General features: G+C 44.0%; 1 protein-coding gene across 1 annotated transcript; it reads right to left on the bottom strand.

Annotated features, from left to right (window-relative positions):
- Window positions 1-1,238: 1,238 nt before the first annotated feature.
- On the bottom strand, window positions 1,239-15,357 carry LOC143995776 (uncharacterized). The gene is made up of 3 exons (XM_077490489.1): window positions 7,449-15,357; window positions 4,509-4,585; window positions 1,239-3,605 (listed from the first exon to the last, which is right to left on the bottom strand). The coding sequence occupies exons 1-3, from the start codon at window positions 14,755-14,757 to the stop codon at window positions 3,498-3,500; spliced, it is 7,494 nt and encodes a 2,497-aa protein (XP_077346615.1). The 5' UTR covers window positions 14,758-15,357; the 3' UTR covers window positions 1,239-3,497.
- Between the last annotated feature and the right edge of the window lie 8,750 nt (window positions 15,358-24,107).

Genomic DNA, 24,107 nt, shown 5'->3' with positions numbered 1-24,107 from the left:
TACCCCAAGGTTCAATGTTATTAGTAGTGTACCCCAAGGTCCAGTATTATTAGTGGTGTACACCAAGGTTCAGTAATATTATTGGTGTATCCCAAGGCACAGTGGTATTAGTGGTGTACCCCAAGGTCCAGTGTTATTAGTGGTGTTTCCCAAGGCACAGTGTTATTAGTGGTCTACCCCAAGGTTCAGTGTTATTAGGGGTGTCCCTCAAGGTTCAGTGTTATTAGTGGTGCCCCCCCCCCCGAGGTCCAGTGTTATTAGTAGTGCATCTCAATGCGCAGTGTTATTAGTGGTGTACCAAGGTTTAATGTTATTAGTAGTGTACCCCAAGGTCCAGTATTATTAGTGGTGTACACCAAGGTTCAGTAATATTATTGGTGTATCCCAAGACACAGTGGTATTAGTGGTCTACCCCAAGGTTCAGTGTTATTAGGGGTGTGCCTCAAGGTTCAGTGTTATTAATGGTGTACCCCAAGGTTCAGTGTTACTTAGTGGTGTGCCTCAAGGTTCAGTGTTATTAGTGGTGGTGTTGTACACCAAGATTCAGTAATATTAGTGGTGTATCCCAAGGTTCAATGTTGTTTGTGGTGTACCTTATGGTTGAGTGTTATTAGAGGTGTGCCCCAAGGTTCAGTGTTTTTAGTGGTGAACCCAAGGTTCAGTGTGGGCACCCTTAATCATTGATACTTAATCTGGAATAGCCAATTCTAATTTTCATGGATTTGAAGTGGTGATAAATGTAGAGCTCTTAATTTTTCCACCCGATGAATTCTCCTTTCTATTCATTTAGACAGTGAGAAAGAAATACGCCATGTCAATATTATGTGTCATTTGTTAAAGTATAATTTCTTTTTCTGAAATTATGTTTAAATGTTGAAAAAGCCAAAAAATTTCCTTGGGCTGTACTTACTTTTTAATACCAGTGTATATATACATAGAAATTCTCCACAATACTCCTTTCATCCCTTTGAGACTACTAAATGCAAAGGCTAATATCCTTAAAGGGGACACAATTTGCAGAAAATCGAAGAAGCTCTAATTCTTTTACATACTTTTGTAAAGATAAAAAAAAATAGTTTTGGCTGAAGTTTTACTTTAAGTCAATTTACTTCATGCAGACATGCCCACTATTCATCAACTTATTCCATCACTGCAAAACCTATGATAAACATGTTTATGCAACTTATAATACGTTCATTGTTTTCTGGTTTATACAACAGTCATACTGGATACAATGGTAATATGCTCTTCGAACCATTTATTGATAAACTATTTGACAATTACACACCCATCCTTGAATGGTGTGTAGAACATTTTTACGTTCATCATTTACTGTAGTTTCTCAATATATAATTAATTACTTTTGCACTTATTTATACAGCATAGTCTTTAGCATAAGGTAGACTTGTTTAGGGTTCAGATTCCAGTTGCTTCTCTGTAAAGCTATTTAGATCCTTAAAGGGAAAAAACTTAGAGGTAGACAGTAATAGTTGATCCTGCTTATCTTATTGACTCCAGGCCCCTGAGATTAGCAGTGAAGTACAGCACAAGTTGTGGAACCCGGCCATGCTTTCCAGTGCTTTATCTGTTGATTTTTAGTACACGTATCTCCAAAAATGTGCCTTAAGTTATCTAGATAAACCAAGGAATACAACGAGATATCCCCATTCAATGAAGATGTACGAGTTTTACGAATCTTGCTTGAAGTTCAAAGATTGAAACTTTGTTGTGAACACCATTGAAGTCTGTAGTGTACAAGGCCTGTTATTCAGAGGGGTCGCTGCAGTCGCATTTGCGACTGGGCCTTTCCATTATACCACTGTGGGGGGCCCCCAAGATCCAGCATCCCCCCCCTGCACCTCTGGCTGGCCATTTAGAGTGCAGTGGGGAAAGGTGGGAAGAGGTGGAAGGCGGAATTTGGCAGCTCTATGGTGCCTGTGTGGATGGCGGGTGTATATATAGTGTAGATGAGAAGGGAGGGGCCTCTGACCCAGGCAGGTATCCGATTCACTTTCACTCTGCTTGAACACTGTTGCTGATGCCCGGGTCAGAGGCCCCCCCCCTCTCCGCTGTATAAATTCAGAGATAGAATTACTAGCACCAGGGATATCCCCTTGCCTGTGGACACCATAGAGCTGCCGATCGCCACCTTCCACCTCCACCAGCCAGGTACAGAAGAACCTCTGTAAGGGGGGTCAGCTGTTTGGGGACACTAATGTAAGGAAGGGGCCCTCTGGGGACACTGATGTAAGAGGGGGCTTTCTGGGGACACTAATGTAAGAGGGGGGCCTCTGGGGACACTAATGTAAGAGGGGGGCCTCTGGGGACACTAATGTAAGAGGGGGCCTCGGGGGACACTAATGTAAGAGGGGTCCACTGGGGACACTAATGTAAGAGGGGGCCTCTGGGGACACTAATGTAAGAGGGGGCCTCTGGGGACACTAATGTAAGAGGGGGCCTCTGGGGACACTAATGTAAGAGGGGGGCCTCTGGGGACACTAATGTAAGAGGGGGGCCTCTGGGGACTCTAATGTAAGAGGGGGGCCTCTGGGGACACTAATGTCAGAGGGGGGCCCTCTGGGGACACTAATACTTTGACTGTTTTGATTAAAGGAGGGAGGATTGTATTGGGAGCACTGAAGTGTCAGGTGTGACTGTGTGGAAATGGCAAATGGTTTTAGCAGAATTTTGCTTAGGGCCCTAGGGAGGTCAGAATCAGCACTGCTGTTATTAAAGCAGAAATTCCACCCATTTAAAAGTCAGCAGCTACAAAAAGTGTAGCTACTGACTTTTAATAATCAGACACTCACCTGTCCCACAATCCAGCGATGCGGGTGCAGGAAGCCTTGCTCCTCTCCCCCTCCTCTCTGAGGCTCTGGCATTCTAACTGTGGGAACCTAGCTGTGACTTCACAGACTGGCATGCACTGCGCATGCACGAGCCATGCTGCACGCTGTGAATGGCCGGGCAATTTTCTGGGACCTGTGACGTGTCCCAGAAGATTGCAGGGAGGGAGGGGGAGAGGTGAACTTCCTTCCGGCGCCACGGAGCCAGGGGAGGAAGTGGGAGCTGGGTGCCCATAAAAACAGGGTACCCGCTCATCCCCCCAAAAAAGACATACCAAATGCGACATGTCAGGGGGTCATCTGCACTTAAAGCAGAAAGTTAAATTTTTAGATGGAACTCCGCTTTAATTTCTGGCCATTTGTAAGGCCAATAAGAAACCTTTTGTCAAACAACTGCAGGCACCGCCATGGGAGCATGCACCAATGCCAACATTTAAAGCTAATAAGAAGAAAAACAGTAGCTCTCCCTCGACAGAATTGTCAGCTCTCCCTACTGTTAGTTTAATTAATTAAAAAGAAAGCTGGGTTATCTATTTCTACCAAATATAGGTATGCGCGGGATTCACCATGAGCCGCAGAAAACCCGAACCCTATAGTTGAATGAATGAAATACTCCTTAGGATCATATGAAAATGTACTCTTTTAGGATTCCTATGAGCTGGGAAGAAGGACTGAAGAGCAATGCACAGAGATCCTGTCCTTTCCATAGGTCAGGGTGAAGTCTGCAGTCTGAAACTCGTTGAAGAGATTTAAACATGTCTGCAAAATAAATAATTCCTGTAAACATCAAAGGCATACAAATGCTGAATCAATTAAGAGTACAAGTACTATAATAACAAGTAAATTCATACTTCACCTACTTAGGACAAAATAACAGATTCTCCTGATAGCCCATCTCCTCTGATATTATGACCTACCTTCCCGCTTCTCATGTTGCTCTATTCAACTCCTGTTTTAATGGGGATGGCTACACACTGACTAAAATTTGGCTGGTCCCTGCTGAACCGGCTGACTTTTCGATTAGCCTATGGCCAGCTTTCTTCTTCTGAGCTGTCCTTTAATAATCACAGAGGACCTTGAGATACAAGAGTTGTCTATGATTAGAGAATAGCAGCTGAATGGAAAGGCTGGACACACATGGTAGAAGATAGGAAAGTAATTTGCAGGCAGTTATGCGAGATGATGGGGACAGGCCTAAACCAGTGCCTCCAGATACCATGTATACAAACAAATGTTTTTTTGAAATGCGTTGGCCTTCAATGTGCTCCTTGCTGTAAAGGCTAGTTAAAGGTTGGGGTGGTTGTCATTTGTTTGTACTGTTGTGAATTGGTGAGGAGATGCACTGGATACCTTCGCTGCCATTGTGCTTGGTTGTCCCTGTACCTTTAAGGAAGGGTGGGCTCCCTTCAGGCATACCTGCCCTTAATCTATCCATTATTCTATATGTGCTTCAACTTTGGAGACTTTAAAATTATAGAGTTAGGGCTGCAGCACACCGTGATGTTGTTTCTGTTAGACAGGACAATTCGGTTTATTGCAGGCTGGCTAGTAATTGAGCTGAGAATTTTTTTGACCGCCAGATACCAAGCCCTGTTTAAGATGTTCAGAAATATTGTAATGGAGGCAGATTGATATCTTAGGATCTGTTTTAAGCCAAATTACCTGTTGTACAAATGCGTTCATTATATTTTCATCTGCAGGGCTTGAACTCCGCATGTAGGCCTTCACTGCAACAGAGCCTGTAAAATAAAGGACATACAGTGATAATAGCAAAAATACAATGTTTATAGCAGACTACCCAACCGTCTATAGATCACCATTAGGAATGAGCCGAACACCCCCCTGGTTCAGTTTGCAGCAGAACATGCAAACAGGCAAAACATTAGTTTGAACAGGCGAACACCGTGCTCATTTTAAAGGCTTATATGCAAGTTATTGCCATAAAAAGTGTTGGGGACCGGGGTCCTGCCCCAGGGGACATGTATCAATGCAACAAAAAAGTTTTTAAAAACTGCCATTTTTTCGGGAGCAGTGAAAATGCTTAAAGTGAAACAATAAAAATGAAATATTCCTTTAAATATGGTGCCCAGTTGGTATCCTTAGTATGCCTGTAAAGTAGTGCATCTTTCCCATGTTTATAACAGTACCACAGCAAAATTACATTTCTAAAAGGAAATATTTTCATGTAAAACTGCTTGCGGCTGTAATGAATTTATAAAAATACCAAAAATACCACAAAAAAATTGGCGTGGATGTCCCCCCAAAATCCATACTAGGCTCATTAGGTCTGGTATGAATATTAGGGGAACCCCCGCACCCCAGTTTTTCAAAAAATGGCGTGATTGTCCGCCAAGCACTATATACGCTGAACAGGAGTATATATATATATATATATATATATATATATATATATATATATATATATATACTATATGGCCTGCCCTATATACTCTGTAGAAAATTGGGCCTTAGGTGTTGGTGATAACAGAACACTGTAACCCCTCACAGATGCTCTTGTTGGGCGCAGGAACGGGCCCTGCTGTGAAATATTATATCAAGAATTGTAATAACATGCCCCAGTTAAACAGGGGCAGAAAAATTGGGCCTTGGGTGGTGGTGGTGGTGCCACAACACTGTAACCCCTCACAGATACTCTTGTTGGGCGCAGGAACGGGCCCTGCTGTGAAACATGACTGCCCGTTTCTTCTCCATCTGTGGCAACCCCTCTCTCTGGGCTCACGTTACTCCTTTCCTCAACCTGGGAACCAACATCGGAGCCTTCAAATCACTGCACGTCCTCCAGCAGCATGTAACCGACACTGTAGTCGAATAATTCTGGGGACTCCTCCGTGCATGATGGTGGGGCTACGGAAAGAGTGACTGTGGACAAGGAGTCGGTGGAATAGGCCGCTCTGGCAGCTGCATAGGAAGGAAAACTACTCTGAGCCTGGGTGACAGAGGATGAGGAGGATGAGGATGGCTTTGTTATCCACTCCACCAACTCTTCTGCATGGTCTGGCTCAATAACACGACCAGCAGCAGCAAAAAAGGACAAGCGTGCCCCACGGCCACCTGCAGAGCATGCACCATGTCCAGGACCAGCACTGTTGACTGTAGACACAGAGCCTGCTTGCCCTTTTTTAGTGGCCTGTGAGTGTCTGCCTCTCCTTGGTGGCCTTCCGGACATGATGTATTTTTTGTTTTGCAACACCACACTGCACTGTATTAAATACTGTGTACACCACCAGAATTGTATTAGCAACTGTACAACAGCTCCACTGTATTAGATACTGTGTACACTGACTGAAGTATTTTAGAAACAGTACACTACAGAATGCACTGTAGATATAGGCTACACTGAACATGCCCTAAACACGGGCAATTCAGCTTCCCAGCTTGCAATCAGATGATTGCAAGCTGAGATGATTGCAGGCTGATGATTGCCAGCTGGGAAGCTTCCTATAGACCGCTGTGTGTCCGGCGCCCGGACACTCAACCGATTGCTGACCAGTGCACGACGATATATGTTGGCACAATGGCATGGCTGTGCAAATGGGCATACATGTACGTCCCCTTTAAGATACAGCATTGTGGGTGGACGTCAATTTTGTTTGGGTGCAATGTCTTGCGACCACGCAATTCTCAGTTAAAGCGACACAGTGCCGAATCGCAAAAAGTGCTCTGGTCAGGAAGGGGGTCAATTCTTCCAGGGCTGAAGTGGTTAAAGTGAGCTTTTTTTGGTGAATAGCTTGGGGGGGCGGCACCTTCTGCTTGGATTTTGCTTGCGTCTTGCTCATCTACCTGCTCCAGTGTTACAGACTTCTGCCTGTACCCTGACCATTCCCCTGCCTGCTGTCCATGCCTGTACCTGACCGTCTGTCGCTGACCTGACTTGTTTGGCTACGCATCCTGTTACCTGTCCGCTTGGCTCCATATACCAATGGCTCCCCCTGCTGCCATCTCCAGTGAAAGGAGAGAGAGCCAAGAGGTAAACAGAAAAGTCATTGCTACTACCCATACAACATATAGATAGCAGAGGTCCTGGGTGCTCGATCCAAACACGTTGGCTGAGTAGAGTAATGTAGGAAAGATGATCCACACTCTGGTTGCTGCTCTTAAAAAATCTTAATTGTAATGAAAAGCCATAGTGCACAAACGCAGATAAAAACAGTTGACGGGTTTCAGCCTATAAGGCCTTAGTTATGACTAAGGCCTTATGGGCTCAAACACGTCAATTGTTTTTATCTGCATTTGTGCACTATTGCTTTTCAATAAAATGTAAAAAATTTTAAGAGCAACAACCAGAGTGCGGATCATCTTTCCTACAGAGCCAAGAGAGCCGCTGCTCTTCGGCACAGTGTTAGATCGAAATCAGGCTCAGGTAAGTATCAGTGGCGGCCTGCCAACCAAGCAAGGGGTTATACCCCCCCAAAAAATATACCACCAGCCACCACTGTTAAGTATAAAGGGGAGCTGGGGGGGAGATGCACACAGGATTTTTTTTATCTTAATGGAGAGAATACATTACGGTAAAAGAAAACTTCTACCATTAGAACCACTTTAAAGTTGCGGACTCAGTAGCTGCTAAAGTTGCAGACTCACTTGTATGTAAAGCTGTGGACTCAGTAGGCGTTAAAGATGAAGACTCAGTTGTGTGTAAAGTTGTGGACTCGGTAGTGGTTAAAGTGGAAGATTCCGTATCGGTTAACGTTGGGGACTCAGCAATTAAAGTTTCAGACTCAGTTGTGGGTAAAGCTTTGGACTCAGTAGGTGTTAAAGTTGAAGACTCAGTTATGGGTAAAGCTGTGGACTCAGTAGGTGTTAAAGTTTCAGACTCAGTTGTGGGTAAAGCTGTGGACTCAGTAGGTGTTAAAGTTGAAGACTCAGTTGTGGCTAAAGCTGTGGACTCAGTAGGCGTTAAAGTTGAGGACTCGGTTGTGGGTAAAGCTGTGGACTCAGTAGGCGTTAAAGTGGAAGATTCCGTATCGGTTAACGTTGTGGACTCAGCAATTAAAGTTTCAGACTCAGTTGTGGGTAAAGCTGTGGACTCAGTAGGTGTTAAAGTTGAAGACTCAGTTATGGGTAAAGCTGTGGACTCAGTAGGTGTTAAAGTTGAAGACTCAGTTGTGGGTAAAGCTGTGGACTCAGTAGGTGTTAAAGTTGAAGACTCAGTTGTGGGTAAAGCTGTGGACTCGGTAGGTGTTAAAGTTGAAGACTCGGTTGTGGGTAAAGCTGTGGACTCAGTATTGGTTACAGTTGAAGATTCAGTATCAGTTAAAGTTGCAGACTCAGCTAGTGGTAAAGCTGTGGACTCAGTTGTGGTTAAAGTTGCAGACTCATTTGTGGATAAAGATGTGGACTCAGTAGCAGTTAAAGTTGTTGACTCAGTAGCAGCTAAAGTTATGGCTGGGGTTAAAGCTGAACTTATGGTCTCAGTTGCAAACAATGATGAGGACTTAGCAGTGGTTAATGTTGAAGACTCAGTTGTGGGAATAATTGTAAACTCATTAGTCATGAAAGTTGCAAATGCAGTTGTGTTTGAAGCTGCAGAACCAGTTGTTGGTAAAGCTGTAGATTCAGTAGCAGTAAAAGTTTTGGACCCAGTAGAAGTTAAAGTTGTGGTCAAAGCTGTGGACTCAGTAGCTGTTGAAGTTATGGACTCAGTGGCTGTTAAAGTTCTGGAATCAGTTTTGGTTGAACTGGCAGTCCCATTTGCAATTAAAGATGAGGATTCAGTAGTGGGTAATGTTGTGGACCCATTTGTGGGGTTAATTGTAAACCCAGTTGTGGTGAAAGTCGCAAACCCGGTTACGTTTGAACTTGCAGACTTAGAAGCTATTAAAGTTGCAGACTCAGTAGTGGTTAAAGCTGTGAACTCAGTAGCGGCTAAAGTAGTGGTTAAAGTTGGGGGCCCAGTAACAGTTAATGTTGCAGACCCAATTGTGGTTAAATACTTGATTGTGGGTAAAGTTGTGGACCCGGTTGTGGTTGAACTTGCAGACTCAGTTGTGAGTAAAGTTGAGAGCTGAGTAGTGGTTAAAGTTAAAGACTTGTTAGCAGCTAAAGTTGTGGACTCAGTTGTGGTTAAAGTTTTAGTTAAAGGTGGGAGCCCAGTAGAAGTTAATTTTGTGGATTCAATTGAGGTTAAAGTCGAAGACTTGATTGTGGGTAAAGTTGTGGACCCAATTGTGGATAATGCTATGGGCTTAGTTGTGGTTGAATTTGCAGACTCAACTGGGGTTAAAGTTTTGAGGCCAGTTATGTATTCAGTTGTGTTTACATTTTCATACTTAATTGTGGTTGAACTTATAGACTCAGTTGTAGGTACTGTTGTGGACTCAGTTGTGGGTAATCTTAAGAGCTGAGTAGTGGGTAAAGTTGCAGAGGCAGCAGCTGCTAAAGTTGTGGTTAAAGCTGGGGATCCGGTAGCAGTTAATGTTGGAGTTAAAGTTGTGGAATCAATTGTGGTTGAGCTTGCAGCACCAGTTGTGAGTAAAGATGATGACTCAGCAGTGGTTAATGTGGACCCATTTGTGGGGATAATTGTGAACTCATTTGTGGTGAAAGTTGCAAACCCAGTTTTGTTTGAACTTGCAGACACCGTTGAGGGTAAAGCTGCAGACTTAGAAGCTGTTAATGTTGAATACTCAGTTATGGTTAAAGTTGGCGGCCCAGTAGCAGTTTCCTTTGTAGATTGAATTGTGGGTAAAGCCGAAGACATGATTGTTGTAGACCCAGTTGTGGATAAAGTTGTGGTTGAACTTGCAGACTCAGTTTTGAGGCTTGTTGTGGATTCAGTTGTGATTACATTTGCAGATTCAGTTGTAGTTGAACTTGTGGACTCATTTGTGTGTAAAGTTGGAGGCTTAATAGTGGTTAAAGTTGTGGACTCAATTGTGGGTAAAGTTGTGGAGATGACTGTGAATGCAGTTGTGGTTAAATTTGTGGATGAATTTGCAGTTGTGAGTAAAGTTGAGAGCCGAGTAGTGGTTAAAATTGCAGACTTAGTAGCGGATAAAGTTGTGGCCTCAGCTGTTGTTAAAGTTAGGGATCCAGTAGTAGTTAACGTTGGGGACTCAATTGTAGTTAAAGTTGTGGAATCAACTGTCAATGAACTTGCAGTCCCAGTTGTGTGTAAAGATGATGACTCAGCAGAAGTTAATGTTGTGGACCCATTTGTGGGGATAATTAAATGTTCATTTGTGGCGAAAGTCGTCAACCCAGCCGTGTTTGAAATTGCAGACACAATTGAGGTTAAAGCTGTGGACCTAGATGCTGTTAACATTGAAGACTCAGTAGTGGTTAAAGCTGTGGACTCAGTAGCAGCTAAAGCTGTGGTTAAAGTTGGAGGCATAGTAACAGTTAACGTTGCAGATTTAATTGTGGTAAAAGTTGAAGACTCGATTGTGGATACAGTTGGGGACCCTGTCGTGGATAATGTCATGGACTTAGTTGTGGTTGAACTTGCAGACTCAGTTGTGAGTAAAGTTTGGAGCTGAGAAGGGGTTAAAGTTGAAGACTTGGTTGTGGCTAAAGTTGTGGACTCAGTTGTGGTTAAATTTGTGTATTCAGTAGCAGCTAAGGTTGTTGTTAAAGTTGGGGGCCCAGTAGCGCTTAGCGTGGTGGACTCAATTGTGGTTACAGCTGAAGACTTGATTGTGGGTAGAATTGTGTTTCCAGATTTGGATAATGTTGTAGTTTTATTTGTGGTTGAACTTTCAGACTTATTTGGGGTTAAAGTTGCAGAACCACTTGTGGTTAAAGTTAAGGATGTGGACTCAGTAGTGGCTAAAGTCGTGGATAAAATTGGGGGCCCAGTAGTAGTTAACAATGATGGCCCGGTTGTAAGTAAAGTTGTGATTGAACTTGCAGATGCAATTGAGGTTAAAGGTGCAGGCTCACTTGTGGTTAATGTTGAACTTGCAGATGCAATGGAGGTTAAAGGTGCAGGTTCACTTGTGGTTAAAACTGAAGACCCAGCTGTGGTGAAACTTGCAGACTCCGCTTTGAGGCTAGTTGTTGATCCAGTTATGGTTAAATTTGTATACTCAGTTGTGAGTAAGGTTGAGGACTGAATAGGGGTTAAAGTTGCAAGCTCAGTTGTGGGTAAAGTTGTGGATCCAGTTGTGTTTAAAGTTTCAGCCTCAATTGTGGTTAAACTTGTGGACTCAACGGTGGATGAATTTGCATATTCAGTTGCACGTAAAGTTGAGAGCTGAGTAGTGGTTAAATTTGCAGACTCTTGAGAGGCTAAAGTTGTGGACTCGGTTGTGGTGAAAGTTGGGGATCCAACAGCAGTTAATGTTTGTGACTTAATTGTAGTTAAAGTTGTGGAATAATTTGTGGTTGAACTTGAAGCCCCAGTTGGGAATAAAAATGAGGATTGAGCAGAGGTTAACGTTGTGGACCCATTTGTGGGAATAACTGTGAACTCATTTGTGGTGAAAGTCACAAAACCACCATTGTTTGAACTTGCAGACACAGTTGATGTTAAAGCTGTGGACTTAGAAGCTGTTAAAGGTACAGACTTAGTAGTGGTTATAGCTGTGGACTTAGTAGTGGTTAAAGTTGAGAGCCCAGTAGAAGTTAATGTTGCAGACTCAATTGTGGTTAAACTTGAAGAATTGATTATGGGTAAAGTTGTGGACTCAGTTGTGAATGAACTTGCAGACTCAGTTGTGAGTAAAGTTGAGAGCTGAGTAGTGGTTAAAGTTGAAGACCTGGTAGTGGTTAAAGTTGGGGGCCCAGTAGCAGGTTCAGTTGCAGATTCAATTGTGGTTAAAGTTGAAGACTTGATTGTGGGTAAAATTGTGGACTTAGTTGTGGTTGAACTTGCAGGCTCACGTGTGGTTAAAATTGAAGACTCAGCTGTGGTGACACTTGCAGACTCAGTTTTGAGGCTAGTTGTGGATTCAGTTGTGGTTATATTTGCAGACTCAGTTGTGGTAGAACTTGCAGACTCAGTTGTGCGTAAAGTTGAGGACTGAATAGTGGTTAAAGTTGTAAGCACATTTGTGGGTAGAGTTGCGGGTAAAGTTGTGGATTCAATGGTGGGTGAATTTGCAGATTCAGTTGCATGTAAAGTTATGAGCTGAGTAGTGGTTAAATTTGCAGACTCTGGAGAGGCTAAAGTTGTGGACTCGGTTGTGGTGAAAGTTGGGGATTCAATAGTAGTGCTTAAAGTTGAGAGTCCAGTAGCAGTTAATTTTGTAGACTCAATTGTGGATAAAGTTGAAGAATTGATTATGGGTAAAGTTGTGGACCCAGTTGTGATTGAACTTGCAGACTCAGCTGTGAGTAAAGTTGAGAGCTGAGTAGGGCTTAAAGTTGAAGACTTGGTAGTGGTTAAAGTTGGGGGCCCAGTAGCAGTTAATGTTGCAGACTCAATTGTGGTTAAAGTTGAAGAATTGACTATGGGTAAAGTTGTGGACCCAGTTCTGATTGAACTTGCAGACTCAGCTGTGAGTACAGTTGAGAGCTGAGTAGGGGTTAAAGTTGAAGACTTGGTAGTGGTTAAAGTTGGGGACCCAGTAGCAGGTACCGTTGCAGATTCAATTGTGGTTAAAGTTGAAGACTTGGTTGTGGGTAAAATTGTGGACTTAGTTGTGGTTGAACTTGCAGACTCGTGTGTGGTTAAAATTGAAGACTCAGCTGTGGTGACACTTGCAGACTCAGTTTTGAGGCTAGTTGTGGATTCAGTTGTGGTAGAACTTGCAGACTCAGTTGTGCGTAAAGTTGAGGACTGAATAGTGGTTAAAGGTGCAAGCTCAGCTGTGGGTAGAGTTGTGGGTAAAGTTGTGGACTCAGTTGTAGTTAAAGTTGAAGACTCAGCTGTAGTGAAACTTGCAGACTCAGTTTTGAGGCTAGCTGTGGATTCAGTGGTCATTAAATTTGCAGACTCAGTTGTAGTAGACGTTACAGACGCAGTTGTGTTTAAAGTTGAGGACTCAGTTGTGTTTAAAGTTGAGGACTCTGATGTGTTTAAAGTTATGGACTCAGTGGTAGGGATAGTTGCAGACTCAACTGTAGTTAAAGTTGCAGACTGTGTTGTGAGTAAAGTTGAGAACTCAGTAATGGTTAAAGTTTCAGACTCAGTTGTGGTTAAAGTTGCAGACTCAATTAAAGGGATAGTTGAAAACTCATTTGTGGGTAAAGTTTCAAATTCAGTTGTTGTGAAGATAGCTGTGGGCTCAGGGGTGGTAAATGTTGCAGTCTCAGTTGTAGGGATAGTTTCAGACTGAGTTGTGGTTAAAGGTTCTAACCCAGTTGTGAGTAAAGTTTCAGACTCAGTTGTGGTTAGAGTTTCAGACTCAGTTGTGAGGATAGTTTCAAACTCAGTTGGAGTTAAAGTTTGAGACTCAGTTGTAAGTAAAGTTTCAGCATCAGTTGTAAGTAAAGTTTGAGACTCAGTTGTAGGTAAAGCTTCAGATTCAGTTGAGGTTAAAGTTTCCGATTCAGTTGTGGTTAAAGTTTCAGACTCTGTTGTGAGGATGGTTTCAGACTCAATTGAGGTTAAAATTTCTGATTCAGTTGCAGTTAAAGTTTCAGGCTCAGTTGTAAGTAAAGTTTCAGGCTCAGTTGTAAGTAACATTTCAGGCTCAGTTGTAGATGAAGTTTCAGAATCAGTTGTAAGGAAAGTTTCAGACTCAGTTGTAAGGAAAGTTTCAGACTCAGTTGTAAAGAAAGTTTCAGACTCAGTTGTAAGTAATGTTTCAGCCTCAGTTGTAAGTAAAGTTTCAGATTCAGTTGTAAATAAAGTTTCAGCCTCAGTCGTAAGTAATGTTTCAGCCTCAGTTGTAAGTAATGTTTCAGCCTCAGTTGTAAGTACAGTTTCAGATTCAGTTGTAAGTAATGTTTCAGCCTCAGTTGTAAGTAAAGTTTCAGATTCAGTTGTAAATAAAGTTTCAGCCTCAGTCGTAAGTAATGTTTCAGCCTCAGTTGTAAGTAATGTTTCAGCCTCAGTTGTAAGTACAGTTTCAGATTCAGTTGTAAGTAAAGTTTCAGCCTCAGTTGTAAGTAAAGTTTCAGATTCAGTTGTAAGTAAAGTTTCAGCCTCATTTGTAAGTAATGTTTCAGCCTCAGTTGTAAGTAATGTTTCAGCCTCAGTTGTAAGTAAAGTTTCAACCTCAGTTGTAAGAAAAGTTTCGGACTCAGTTGTAGTTAAAATTTCAGATTCAGTTGTAGTTAAAATTTCAGATTTAGTTGTAACTAAAGTTACGGACTCAGTTGCAGTTAACGTTTCAGATTCAGTTGTAAATAAAGTTTCAGATTCAGTTGTAAGTAAAGTGTTAGCTTCAGTTGTAAGTAAAGTTTCAGCCTCAGTTGTAAGTAAAGTTTCAGCCTGGGTTGTAAGTAAAGATTCAGATTCAGTTGTAAGTAAAGTTTCGGACTCAGTTGCAGTTAAAGTTTCACATTCAGTTGTAAGTAAAGTTTCACATTCAGTTGTAAGTAAAGTGTTAGCCTCAGTTGTAAGTAAAGTTTCAGCCTCAGTTGTAAGTAAAGTTTCAGCCTCAGTTGTAAATAAAGGTTTAGCCTCAGTTGTAAGTAAAGATTCAGATTCAGTTGTAAGTAAAGTTTCGGACTCAGTTGCAGTTAAAGTTTCAGATTCAGTTGTAAGTAAAGTTTCAGATTCAGTTGTAAGTAAAGTGTTAGCCTCAGTTGTAAGTAAAGTTTCAGCCTCAGTTGTAAGTAAAGTTTCAGCCTCAGTTGTAAGTAAAGATTCAGATTCAGTTGTAAGTAAAGTTTCAGCCTCAGTTGTAAGTAAAGTTTCAGCCTCAGTTGTAAGTAAAGATTCAGCCTCAGTTGTAAGTAAAGTTTCAGCCTCAGTTGTAAGTAAAGATTCAGATTCAGTTGTAAGTAAAGTTTCTGAATCAGTTGTATGTAAAGTGTTAGCCTCAGTTGTAAGTAACATTTCAGACTCAGTTGTATTTAAAATTTCAGATGCAGTTGTAGGGACAGTTGGGGACTGAGTTGTGGTTAAAGCAATGGACTCTATTTTGAGTAAAGTTGAGAACTCGGTAGGAGTTAAAGTTGCAAACCCAGTTGTGGGTAGAGTTGTGGACTTAGTTGTGGTAAAACTTTCAGACTCAGTTGGGCTTACATTTGTGGGCTCACTTGTGCTTAAAGTTGAAGACTCAGTTGTGGTGAAACTTGTAGACTCAATTTTGAAGATAGTTGTGGGTTTAGCTTTACGTAAAGTTGCAGACTTGGTTTGGGGTGTTATTTTGGACTCAGTGCTGAGTAAAGTTGAGGATTGTTTTGTGGGTAGAGTTATGAACCCAGGTGTAGACTCATGTGTGGTTGCACTTGCGGTTTCATGTGAATTTGAGAACCCAGTAGTGGTAAATGTTGCAGACTCAGTTGTGGCTAAAGTCGTGGACCCTGTTGTGGGTAAATTTGTGGACTTAGTAGCAGGTAAAGTTGTGGATTCAGTTGTTTTTGAAGTTGCAGTCTCAGTTTTAGGTAAAGTTGAGGGCTCAGTAACTGATATTAAAGTCTTTGGTGTGGTCTCAGTTGTTGCTAAAGAAAATAGGTAAGCAATAAATGATTAATAGAGAGAGCATGCATCAAAGTGCAAATGGGGCAATCCCCTTGGTCTTTTAAGGCAGAAGTCAGGTAGAAGTAATTGTATTGGTAAAAGGCAATGTGGCATTGTGCCACTTTTATTAAGTACAACACAGGATAACATTGTAAACATAGGCTAATAGGCAACATGGTATAAAATACATAATGTATACAAAATGAAGCAAAATGTACATGTTACATACAGTATATCACAAAAGTGAGTACACCCCTCACGTTTTTGTAAATATTTTCTTCTATCTTTTCATGTGACAACACTGGAGAAATGACACTTGTCTACAATGTAAAGTAGTGAGTGTACAGCTTGTATAACAGTGTAAATTTCCTGTCCCCTCAAAATAACTCAACACACAGCCATTAATGTCTAAACCGCTGGCAACAAAAGTCAGTTCACCCCTAAGTGAAAATGTCCAAATTGGGCCCAAAGCGTCAATATTTTGTGTGGCCGCCATTATTTTCCATCACTGCCTTCACCCTCTTGGGCATGGAGGTCACCAGAGCTTCACAGGTTGTCACTGGAGTCCTCTTCCCCTCCTCCATGATGACATCACGGAGCTGGTGGATGTTGGAGACCTTGCGCTCCTCCACCTTCCGTTTGAGGAGGTCCCACAGATGATCAATGGGGTTTAGGTCTGCAGACATGCTTGGCCAGTCCATCACCTTTACCCACAGCTTCTTTAGCAAGGCAGTGGTTGCCTTAGAGGTGTGCTTGGGGTGGTTATCATGTTGGAATACTGCCCTGCGGTCCAGTCTCTGAAGGGAGGGGATCATGCTCTGCTTCAGTATGTCACAGTACATGTTGGCATTCATGGTCCCCTCAATGATCTGTAGCCCCCCAGTGCCGGCATCACTCATGCAGCCCCAGACCATGACACCTCCCCCCACCATGCCTGACTGTAGACAAGACACACTTGTCTTTGTCCTCCTCTCCCGGTTGCCCCCACACACGCTTGTCACCATCTGACACCAAATACGTTTATCTTGGTCTCATCAGACCACAGGACATGGTTCCAGTAATCCATCTCCTTAGTCTGCTTGTCTTCAAAAAACTGTTTGTGGTCTTTCTTGTGCATCTTTAGAAGAGGCTTCCTTCTGGGACGACAGCCATGCAGACCAATTTGATGCAGTGTGCGGCGTATGGTCTGAGCACTGACAGGCTGACCCCCCCACCCCTATAACTTCTGCAGCAATTTTGGCAGCACTCATACGTCTATTTCCCAAAGACAACCTCTGGATATGACGCTGATCACGTGACCTCAACTTCTTTGGTGGACCATGGCGAGGCCTGTTCTGAGGGGAACCTGTCCTGTTAAACCGCTGTATGGTCTTGGCCACCGTGCTGCAGCTCAGTTTCAGGGTCTTGGTAATATTCTTATAGCCTAGACCATCTTTATGTAGAGGAACAATTCTTTTTTCAGGTCCTCAGAGAGTTCTTTGCTATGAGGTGCCATGTTGAACTTCCAGTGACCAGTATGAGAGAGTGAGAGCGATAACACCAAATTTAACACACCTGCTCCCCATTTACACCTGAGACCTTGTAACATTTATGAGTCACATGACGCCGGGGACTGAATATGGCTAATTGTGCCAATTTGGAGATTTTTTTGTTGCCAGCGGTTTAGACATTAATGGCTGTGTGTTGCGTTATTTTGAGGGGACAGGAAATTTACACTGTTATACAAGCTGTACACTCACTACTTTACATTGTAGACAAGTGTCATTTCTTCAGTGCTGTCACATGAAAAGAGAGAAGAAAATATTTTCAAAAATGTGACTTACTTTTGTGAGATATTGTATATAATCAAATCCAATGAGAGCAAGTCTGCCCGAGCACTGCCAGACTCACGCTGTGGTCAGTCCATAGGGATTTCTTGCATATACAGTATCCCAACATGTTTCGGAATTATTAATGTACTTTCCTTCATCAGGGGAGATTGTGTGTTAAATTACTTTGTTTCTTTCTGAAATATAAGCATAGTCACATAATAGGCATACTGCAATACAAAATGTAAGCAGGACCAATAATTAGTAAATTATAATATATTCATGGCTGTATGGATACTTACATAGAGAGGTTCACAATACAGAAACAGGACGCGGTGGGGATGGGTAGGAGCTCCTCCTCGCAAGCAAGCCTTGGGGACACCAGGAAGTGAAACCTCCAACGTCGGCCGCCGGTGTTCTGTTAGATATGGTGACCCGTCAGAATTGGTAACGGAAATGACGTTCCGTCGCCGCCATCTTGCTACACCCCACACTCCTCCACAGTAACAATACACCAAGAAGGGGGCAGGTGGACATCTTGTTACACCCACTGGAGTTTTGCATTTCACTGTTAGTTTTAACAGGAAACGGAGCTTATAAGGTGAAATACAATAATTAGAAATCCGACGGACTGTTTAGATGTTGAATTTTAAAAGGTCGTCGAGCTGGGCAGCAATCACCGGGTCGTCTGGGCAGCAATCACCGGGTCGTCGAGCTGGGCAGCAATCACCGTGTCGTCGAGCTGGGCAGCAATCACCGGGTCGTCGAGCTGGGCAGAAATCTCCGGGTCGTCGACCCGGTGATTGCTGCCCAGCTCGACGACCCGGAGCCCGCTGTCTGCCCTGATGTGCCCGCTGTCTGCCCTGATGTGCCCGCTGTCTGCCCTGATGTGCCCGCTCTCCGGTTTGAAGGATCCGCTGCCCAGCTTGAAGTACCGGTACCCAGCTTGACCCAGCGTGCCCTCATCCGTTGTGCAGTTTGAGGCCATTAACTTTGGACAATTTCACCTAGTTGGAGCATCCGGAGGCCGCTCCTGGGGGGGGGGGGTACTGTCATGAAAAGGTCCACCCGTTGGTGGCGCTGTTGGTCTCTTGGATTGCAGTACCAGTGTCCACCAGTGGGTGTCTTCTAACACCCAGGGCCTGTAATAAGAGGACCTACCTCCTGGTGGCACTGTTGGATCCTTGGGCTGTAGTACCGGTGCCCACCAGCAGGTGTACTCCGGCAGTGTGGAGCAGACAGCACCTTTGCACTCAGCTGTTACGTGAGGGTAATCATTGGTAGTCTTATAAATACCCAGCAAGCCCTCACATGCTTGCCTTGGTGCCCTGACCTTGTTGCCTGAACTTGGACTTTGAGCCTGTATCTACCTGACCTGTTCCCTCCTGATCCTGAGCCCATCCTGGACCTGTCCCTCTTGTCTCCTGTTACCTAAGATCCCTGCTCTGCAGCCCATCCATCCGTCCTCTCCCTCTCCTGCTGGTTCCCCTTCCTTACCCATCTACTGATTCCCCGGTGTATGACCTCGGCCTGGCTTTTGTTGACGACTCTGGTATTTCCCATTTATTGTATATATTACTTGTTGTTTGTGGTTGGTAGTGCACTGTTTGTTTTCACAAGGGTACAGAAAAATATCTGCAGCATTGAAGTTCCCAATGAGCACAGTGGCCTCCATCATCTATAAGTAGAAGAAGTTTGGAACCACCAGGGCCCTTCCCAGACTGGGCCATCCAATCAAACTGAGCGATCGGGGGGAAGGGCCTAAGTCAGGGAAGTGTCCAGGAACCGGATGGTCACTCTGACAGGGCACCATCATTTCTCTGTATAGAGAGTTGAACCTTCTAGAACAGGGATATGCAATTAGTGGACCTCCAGCTGTTGCAAAACTACAAGTCCCATCATGCCTCTGCCTCTGGGTGTCATGCTTGTGGCTGTCAGAGTCTTGCTATCCCTCATGGGACTTGTAGTTCTGCAACAGCTAGAGGTCCGCTAATTGCATATCCCTGTTCTAGAAGAACAGCAGGAACTAGGAGACTAGTCAGGATCAAGGGAAAGATGAATACAGCAATGTACTGAGACAATGATGACAATGATGAATGATGAAAACCTGCCCTAGAGCGCTCTGGACCTCGGACTTCAGTTCATCTTCCAATAGGACAACAACCCTAAGCACACAGCCAAGATAACAAAGGATTGGCTACGGGACAATGAATGTCCTTGAGTGGCCCAGCCAGAGCCCAGACTAGAACCCAATTGAACATCTCTGGAGAGATCTGAAAATGGCAAAATGGCACCGACCCTCCCGATCCAACCTGATGGAGCTTGAGAGGTCCTGCAAAGAAGAATGGAAGAAACTGCCCACAAATAGGTGTGCCGAGCTTGTACCATCTGTGAGTGAGAGGCCCCGTCTCTGTGAAAATGAGTGTAAAATGGACACAGGAGGACTCTCAAAGAGCGAGTTTGAGAAGCTCCAGCAGAAGCTTTGTGAGCAAAGAAAATGATATTTGACATTTTTCCTGGGTTTGGTAAGCCTGGGTCGGGGTTGGAGACTTCAAGACTCCAAAGAGCATTGGGTTGGGTAGAGTCTTCAGTCCTGTGTCCAGGTTTTCCAGAAATTCTGCGGGTTGTGTGTGTCGCGGTGCACACACTCGTTATAAAGGCAGATCTGAGCATGTGCTACCGTTTCAGAACCTCGGCAATATCCTTGAGATGGTACTCCATGTGGGAGAGGTTCCAGCCAGGTCAGAGGACTGAGAGAGTCCAGGAGACCATAGCTGAGACAACTGGGAGGGAGAGTCCTGGGGACCAGAGGGGACTGTGAACCTTGGAGGAGTGTGAAAGCCTGGAGTGTTAGGAGAGCGCCTCCCTAGAGGCCAGGAGTGGGCCTGCACAGCTTTGTACTGTGACCAAGGCTGAGTGAGCTTTGAGAGCCAGGTGGCTTGGCATTTTTGTTTTGTTGCATTTTTTCTGGAGAAGAACCCCTGTGTGGGCAACCCATGCATGTATAAACTTTCATTTTTGTTACTTTTAATAAAAGTGGCCTACCACACCCTAAAACCTGAAGTTGCTGTTGGCTGTGAACTCACTAAAATCGCATCTACCAATGGGCTAGACGTCCCCCATATTACACATCATACCCAAAAAGACTGGAGGCTGTAATTGGTGCCAAAGGAGCTTCACCAAAGTATTGAGCAAAGGCTGTGATACTTCTGTACATGGGAGGAGCCTGTGATACTTATGTACATGGGAGGAGCCTGTGATTCTTCTGTACATGGGAGGAGCCTGTGATTCTTCTGTACATGGGAGGAGCCTGTGATACTTATGTACATGGGAGGAGCCTGTGATTCTTCTGTACATGGGAGGAGCCTGTGATTCTTCTGTACATGGGAGGAGCCTGTGATTCTTCTGTACATGGGAGGAGCCTGTGATTCTTCTGTACATGGGAGGAGCCTGTGATACTTCTGTACATGGGAGGAGCCTGTGATACTTATGTACATGGGAGGAGCCTGTGATTCTTCTGTACATGGGAGGAGCCTGTGATTCTTCTGTACATGGGAGGAGCCTGTGATTCTTCTGTACATGGGAGGAGCCTGTGATTCTTCTGTACATGGGAGGAGCCTGTGATACTTATGTACATGGGAGGAGCCTGTGATACTTATGTCCATGGGAGGAGCCTGTGATGCTTCTGTACATGGGAGGAGCCTGTGATACTTCTGTACATGGGAGGAGCCTGTGATACTTCTGTACATGAGAGGAGCCTGTGATACTTCTGTACATGGGAGGAGCCTGTGATAATTATGTCCATGGGAGGAGCCTGTGATAATTATGTCCATGGGAGGAGCCTGTGATACTTCTGTACATGGGAGGAGCCTGTGATACTTATGTCCATGGGAGGAGCCTGTGATACTTATGTCCATGGGAGGAGCCTGTGATGCTTCTGTACATGGGAGGAGCCTGTGATACTTATGTACATGGGAGGAGCCTGTGATACTTATGTACATGGGAGGAGCCTGTGATACTTATGTACATGGGAGGAGCCTGTGATACTTATGTACATGGGAGGAGCCTGTGATACTTATGTCCATGGGAGGAGCCTGTGATGCTTCTGTACATGGGAGGAGCCTGTGATACTTATGTACATGGGAGGAGCCTGTGATACTTATGTCCATGGGAGGAGCCTGTGATACTTATGTACATGGGAGGAGCCTGTGATACTTATGTACATGGGAGGAGCCTGTGATACTTATGTCCATGGGAGGAGCCTGTGATGCTTCTGTACATGGGAGGAGCCTGTGATACTTATGTACATGGGAGGAGCCTGTGATACTTATGTACATGGGAGGAGCCTGTGATACTTATGTACATGGGAGGAGCCTGTGATACTTATGTCCATGGGAGGAGCCTGTGATGCTTCTGTACATGGGAGGAGCCTGTGATACTTATGTACATGGGAGGAGCCTGTGATACTTATGTACATGGGAGGAGCCTGTGATACTTATGTACATGGGAGGAGCCTGTGATGCTTCTGTACATGGGAGGAGCCTGTGATACTTATGTACATGGGAGGAGCCTGTGATGCTTCTGTACAGGGGAGGAGCCTGTGATACTTATGTCCATGGGAGGAGCCTGTGATACTTATGTACATGGGAGGAGCCTGTGATACTTATGTACATGGGAGGGGCCTGTGATACTTATGTACATGGGAGGGGCCTGTGATACTTATGTACATGGGAGGAACCTGTGATACTTATGTACATGGGAGGAGCCTGTGATACTTATGTACATGGGACGAGCCTGTAATACTTATGTACATGGGAGAGGCCTGTGATACTTATGTACATGGGAGGAGTCTGTGATACTTATGTATGTGGGAGGAACCTGTGATACTTATGTCTGTGGGAGGAGCCTGTGATACTTATGTACATGGGAGGAGCCTGTGATACTTATGTACATGGGACGAGCCTGTAATACTTATGTACATGGGAGAGGCCTGTGATACTTATGTACATGGGAGGAGTCTGTGATACTTATGTATGTGGGAGGAACCTGTGATACTTATGTCTGTGGGAGGAGCCTGTGATACTTATGTACATGGGAGGAGCCTGTGATACTTATGTACATGGGAGGAGCCTGTGATACTTATGTATGTGGGAGGAGCCTGTGATACTTATGTACATGGGAGGAGCCTGTGATACTTATGTACATGGGAGGAGCCTGTGATAATTATGTACATGGGAGGAGCCTGTGATACTTATGTACATGGAAGGAGCCTGTGATAATTATGTACATGGGAGGAGCCTGTGATACTTATGTACATGGGAGGAACCTGTGATACTTATGTACATGGGAGGAGCCTGTGATACTTATGTACATGGGAGGAGCCTGTGGTACTTATGTACATGGGAGGAGCCTGTGATACTTATGTACATGGGAGGAGCCTGTGATATTTATGTACATGGGAGGAGCCTGTGATATTTATGTACATGGGATTTCTATTTATTTTTGGCATAGATTTCGAACAAAGTTCTTTCACATTGCCCTGTATGAACTGTATACCTGAACAAATCATTTCTAGTGAGGCAATTTTATTTCAGATCCATTTAGGCACATGCGCAAGAAAACTGTGCAAATACTTTGGCATGGAAAAGATGCCACCACAAATTCCTACATTATTATCCAGCACCAACTTTACTGCTTTCACAAGAAAAAAATGTATAACCCTGTGTAAAGAACATGAGGTAGCCAGAATAATTTTTCATTTCCATAACACTTATTGTGTGAGTTACATAATAGGTGAAGTTGAAAAAAGAAACAAGTCAAAACCATGTGTGTGATTATATGTCAGTATTTTATATCCTGTATGTTGTGGTCGTTCAAGTGCTTATCTAATAGTTTAATAGCTCCCCGCTGAGACCACCGTCTGTGGAAGGGAATTCCACATCCTTGCCGCTCTTACAGTGAAGAACCCTCTACATAGTTTAAGGTTAAACCTCTTTTCTTCTAATTTTAATGAGTGGCCACGAGTCTTCTTAAACTCCCTTCCGTGAAAACGTTTCATCCCTATTGTGGGGTCACCAGTGCGGTATTATATATTGTGGGGTCACCAGTCCGGTATTTATATATTGTGGGGTCACCAGTCCGGTATTTATATAATGAAATCATATCCCCTCTCAGGCGTCTCTTCTCCAGAGAGAATAAGTTCAGAGCTCACAACCTTTCCTCATATCTAATATCCTCCAGACCCTTTATCAGCTTTGTTGCCCTTCTTTGTAGTCGCTCCATTTCCAGTACATCCTTCCTGAGGACTGGTGCCCAGAACTGGACAGTATACTCCAGGTGCGGCCGGACCAGAGTCTTGTAGAGGGGAGAATTATCGTTTTATCTCTGGAGTTGATCTTCTTTTTAATGCCAATATTCTGTTTTCTTTGTTAGCAGCAGCTTGGCATTGCTGAGCCCATCATCTACTAGGACCCCCAGGTCCTTCTCCATCCTAGATCCCCCCAGAGGTTCTCCCCCCCCCCCCCAGTCTATAGATTGCATTCAGATTTTTACCACCCAAATGCATTATTTTACATTTTTCTGCACTGAACCCCATTTGCCATGTAGTTGCCCCTCCCCCCATTCATTTGTAGTTGATGACAAGAGAAAGAGAAGACGAGAACAAGGAGAGAGAAAAAAAACTGAAAGAAAAGTAGAGGAGTGGAGAGACATTTTGGATAGTGGCAAGAGAGAAGAAAGAGATTGGACAAGAGAAAGAAGAGTCACATAGAAAGAGAAGAATAGTTAGGTGGTGAGGATGGGAGTTGGGGGGGGGGAGGGGTATGATGAGGAGAGGAAGAGAAAAAGATAAGAGTGAGGAAGAGGTGAGAGAAGAGCGAGAAGAGGAGTGGAGGTAAAAGTAAGCCCTTGTACACG

This window comes from Lithobates pipiens, unplaced genomic scaffold (genome assembly GCF_037356315.1).
Source record: "Lithobates pipiens isolate NorthernLeopardFrog02 unplaced genomic scaffold, aLitPip1_a1.2 Scaffold_19, whole genome shotgun sequence".
NCBI classification, from domain to species: domain Eukaryota; kingdom Metazoa; phylum Chordata; class Amphibia; order Anura; family Ranidae; genus Lithobates; species Lithobates pipiens.
This window is presented reverse-complemented; position numbering and strand designations above follow the sequence as displayed.

Excerpts from the sequence above, each read along its gene's own strand:
- LOC143995776 (XM_077490489.1), bottom strand. The coding sequence starts at position 14,757 with ATGTTACTTACAACTGAGGCTAACACTTTACATACAACTGATTCAGAA. Across the intron at positions 4,586-7,448 it reads GTCCACAGCTTTACATACAA|GCTCTGTTGCAGTGAAGGCC; the intron begins GTGAGTCTGCAA and ends TTTATTTTACAG. Across the intron at positions 3,606-4,508 it reads TGAACGCATTTGTACAACAG|ACATGTTTAAATCTCTTCAA; the intron begins GTAATTTGGCTT and ends TTTATTTTGCAG.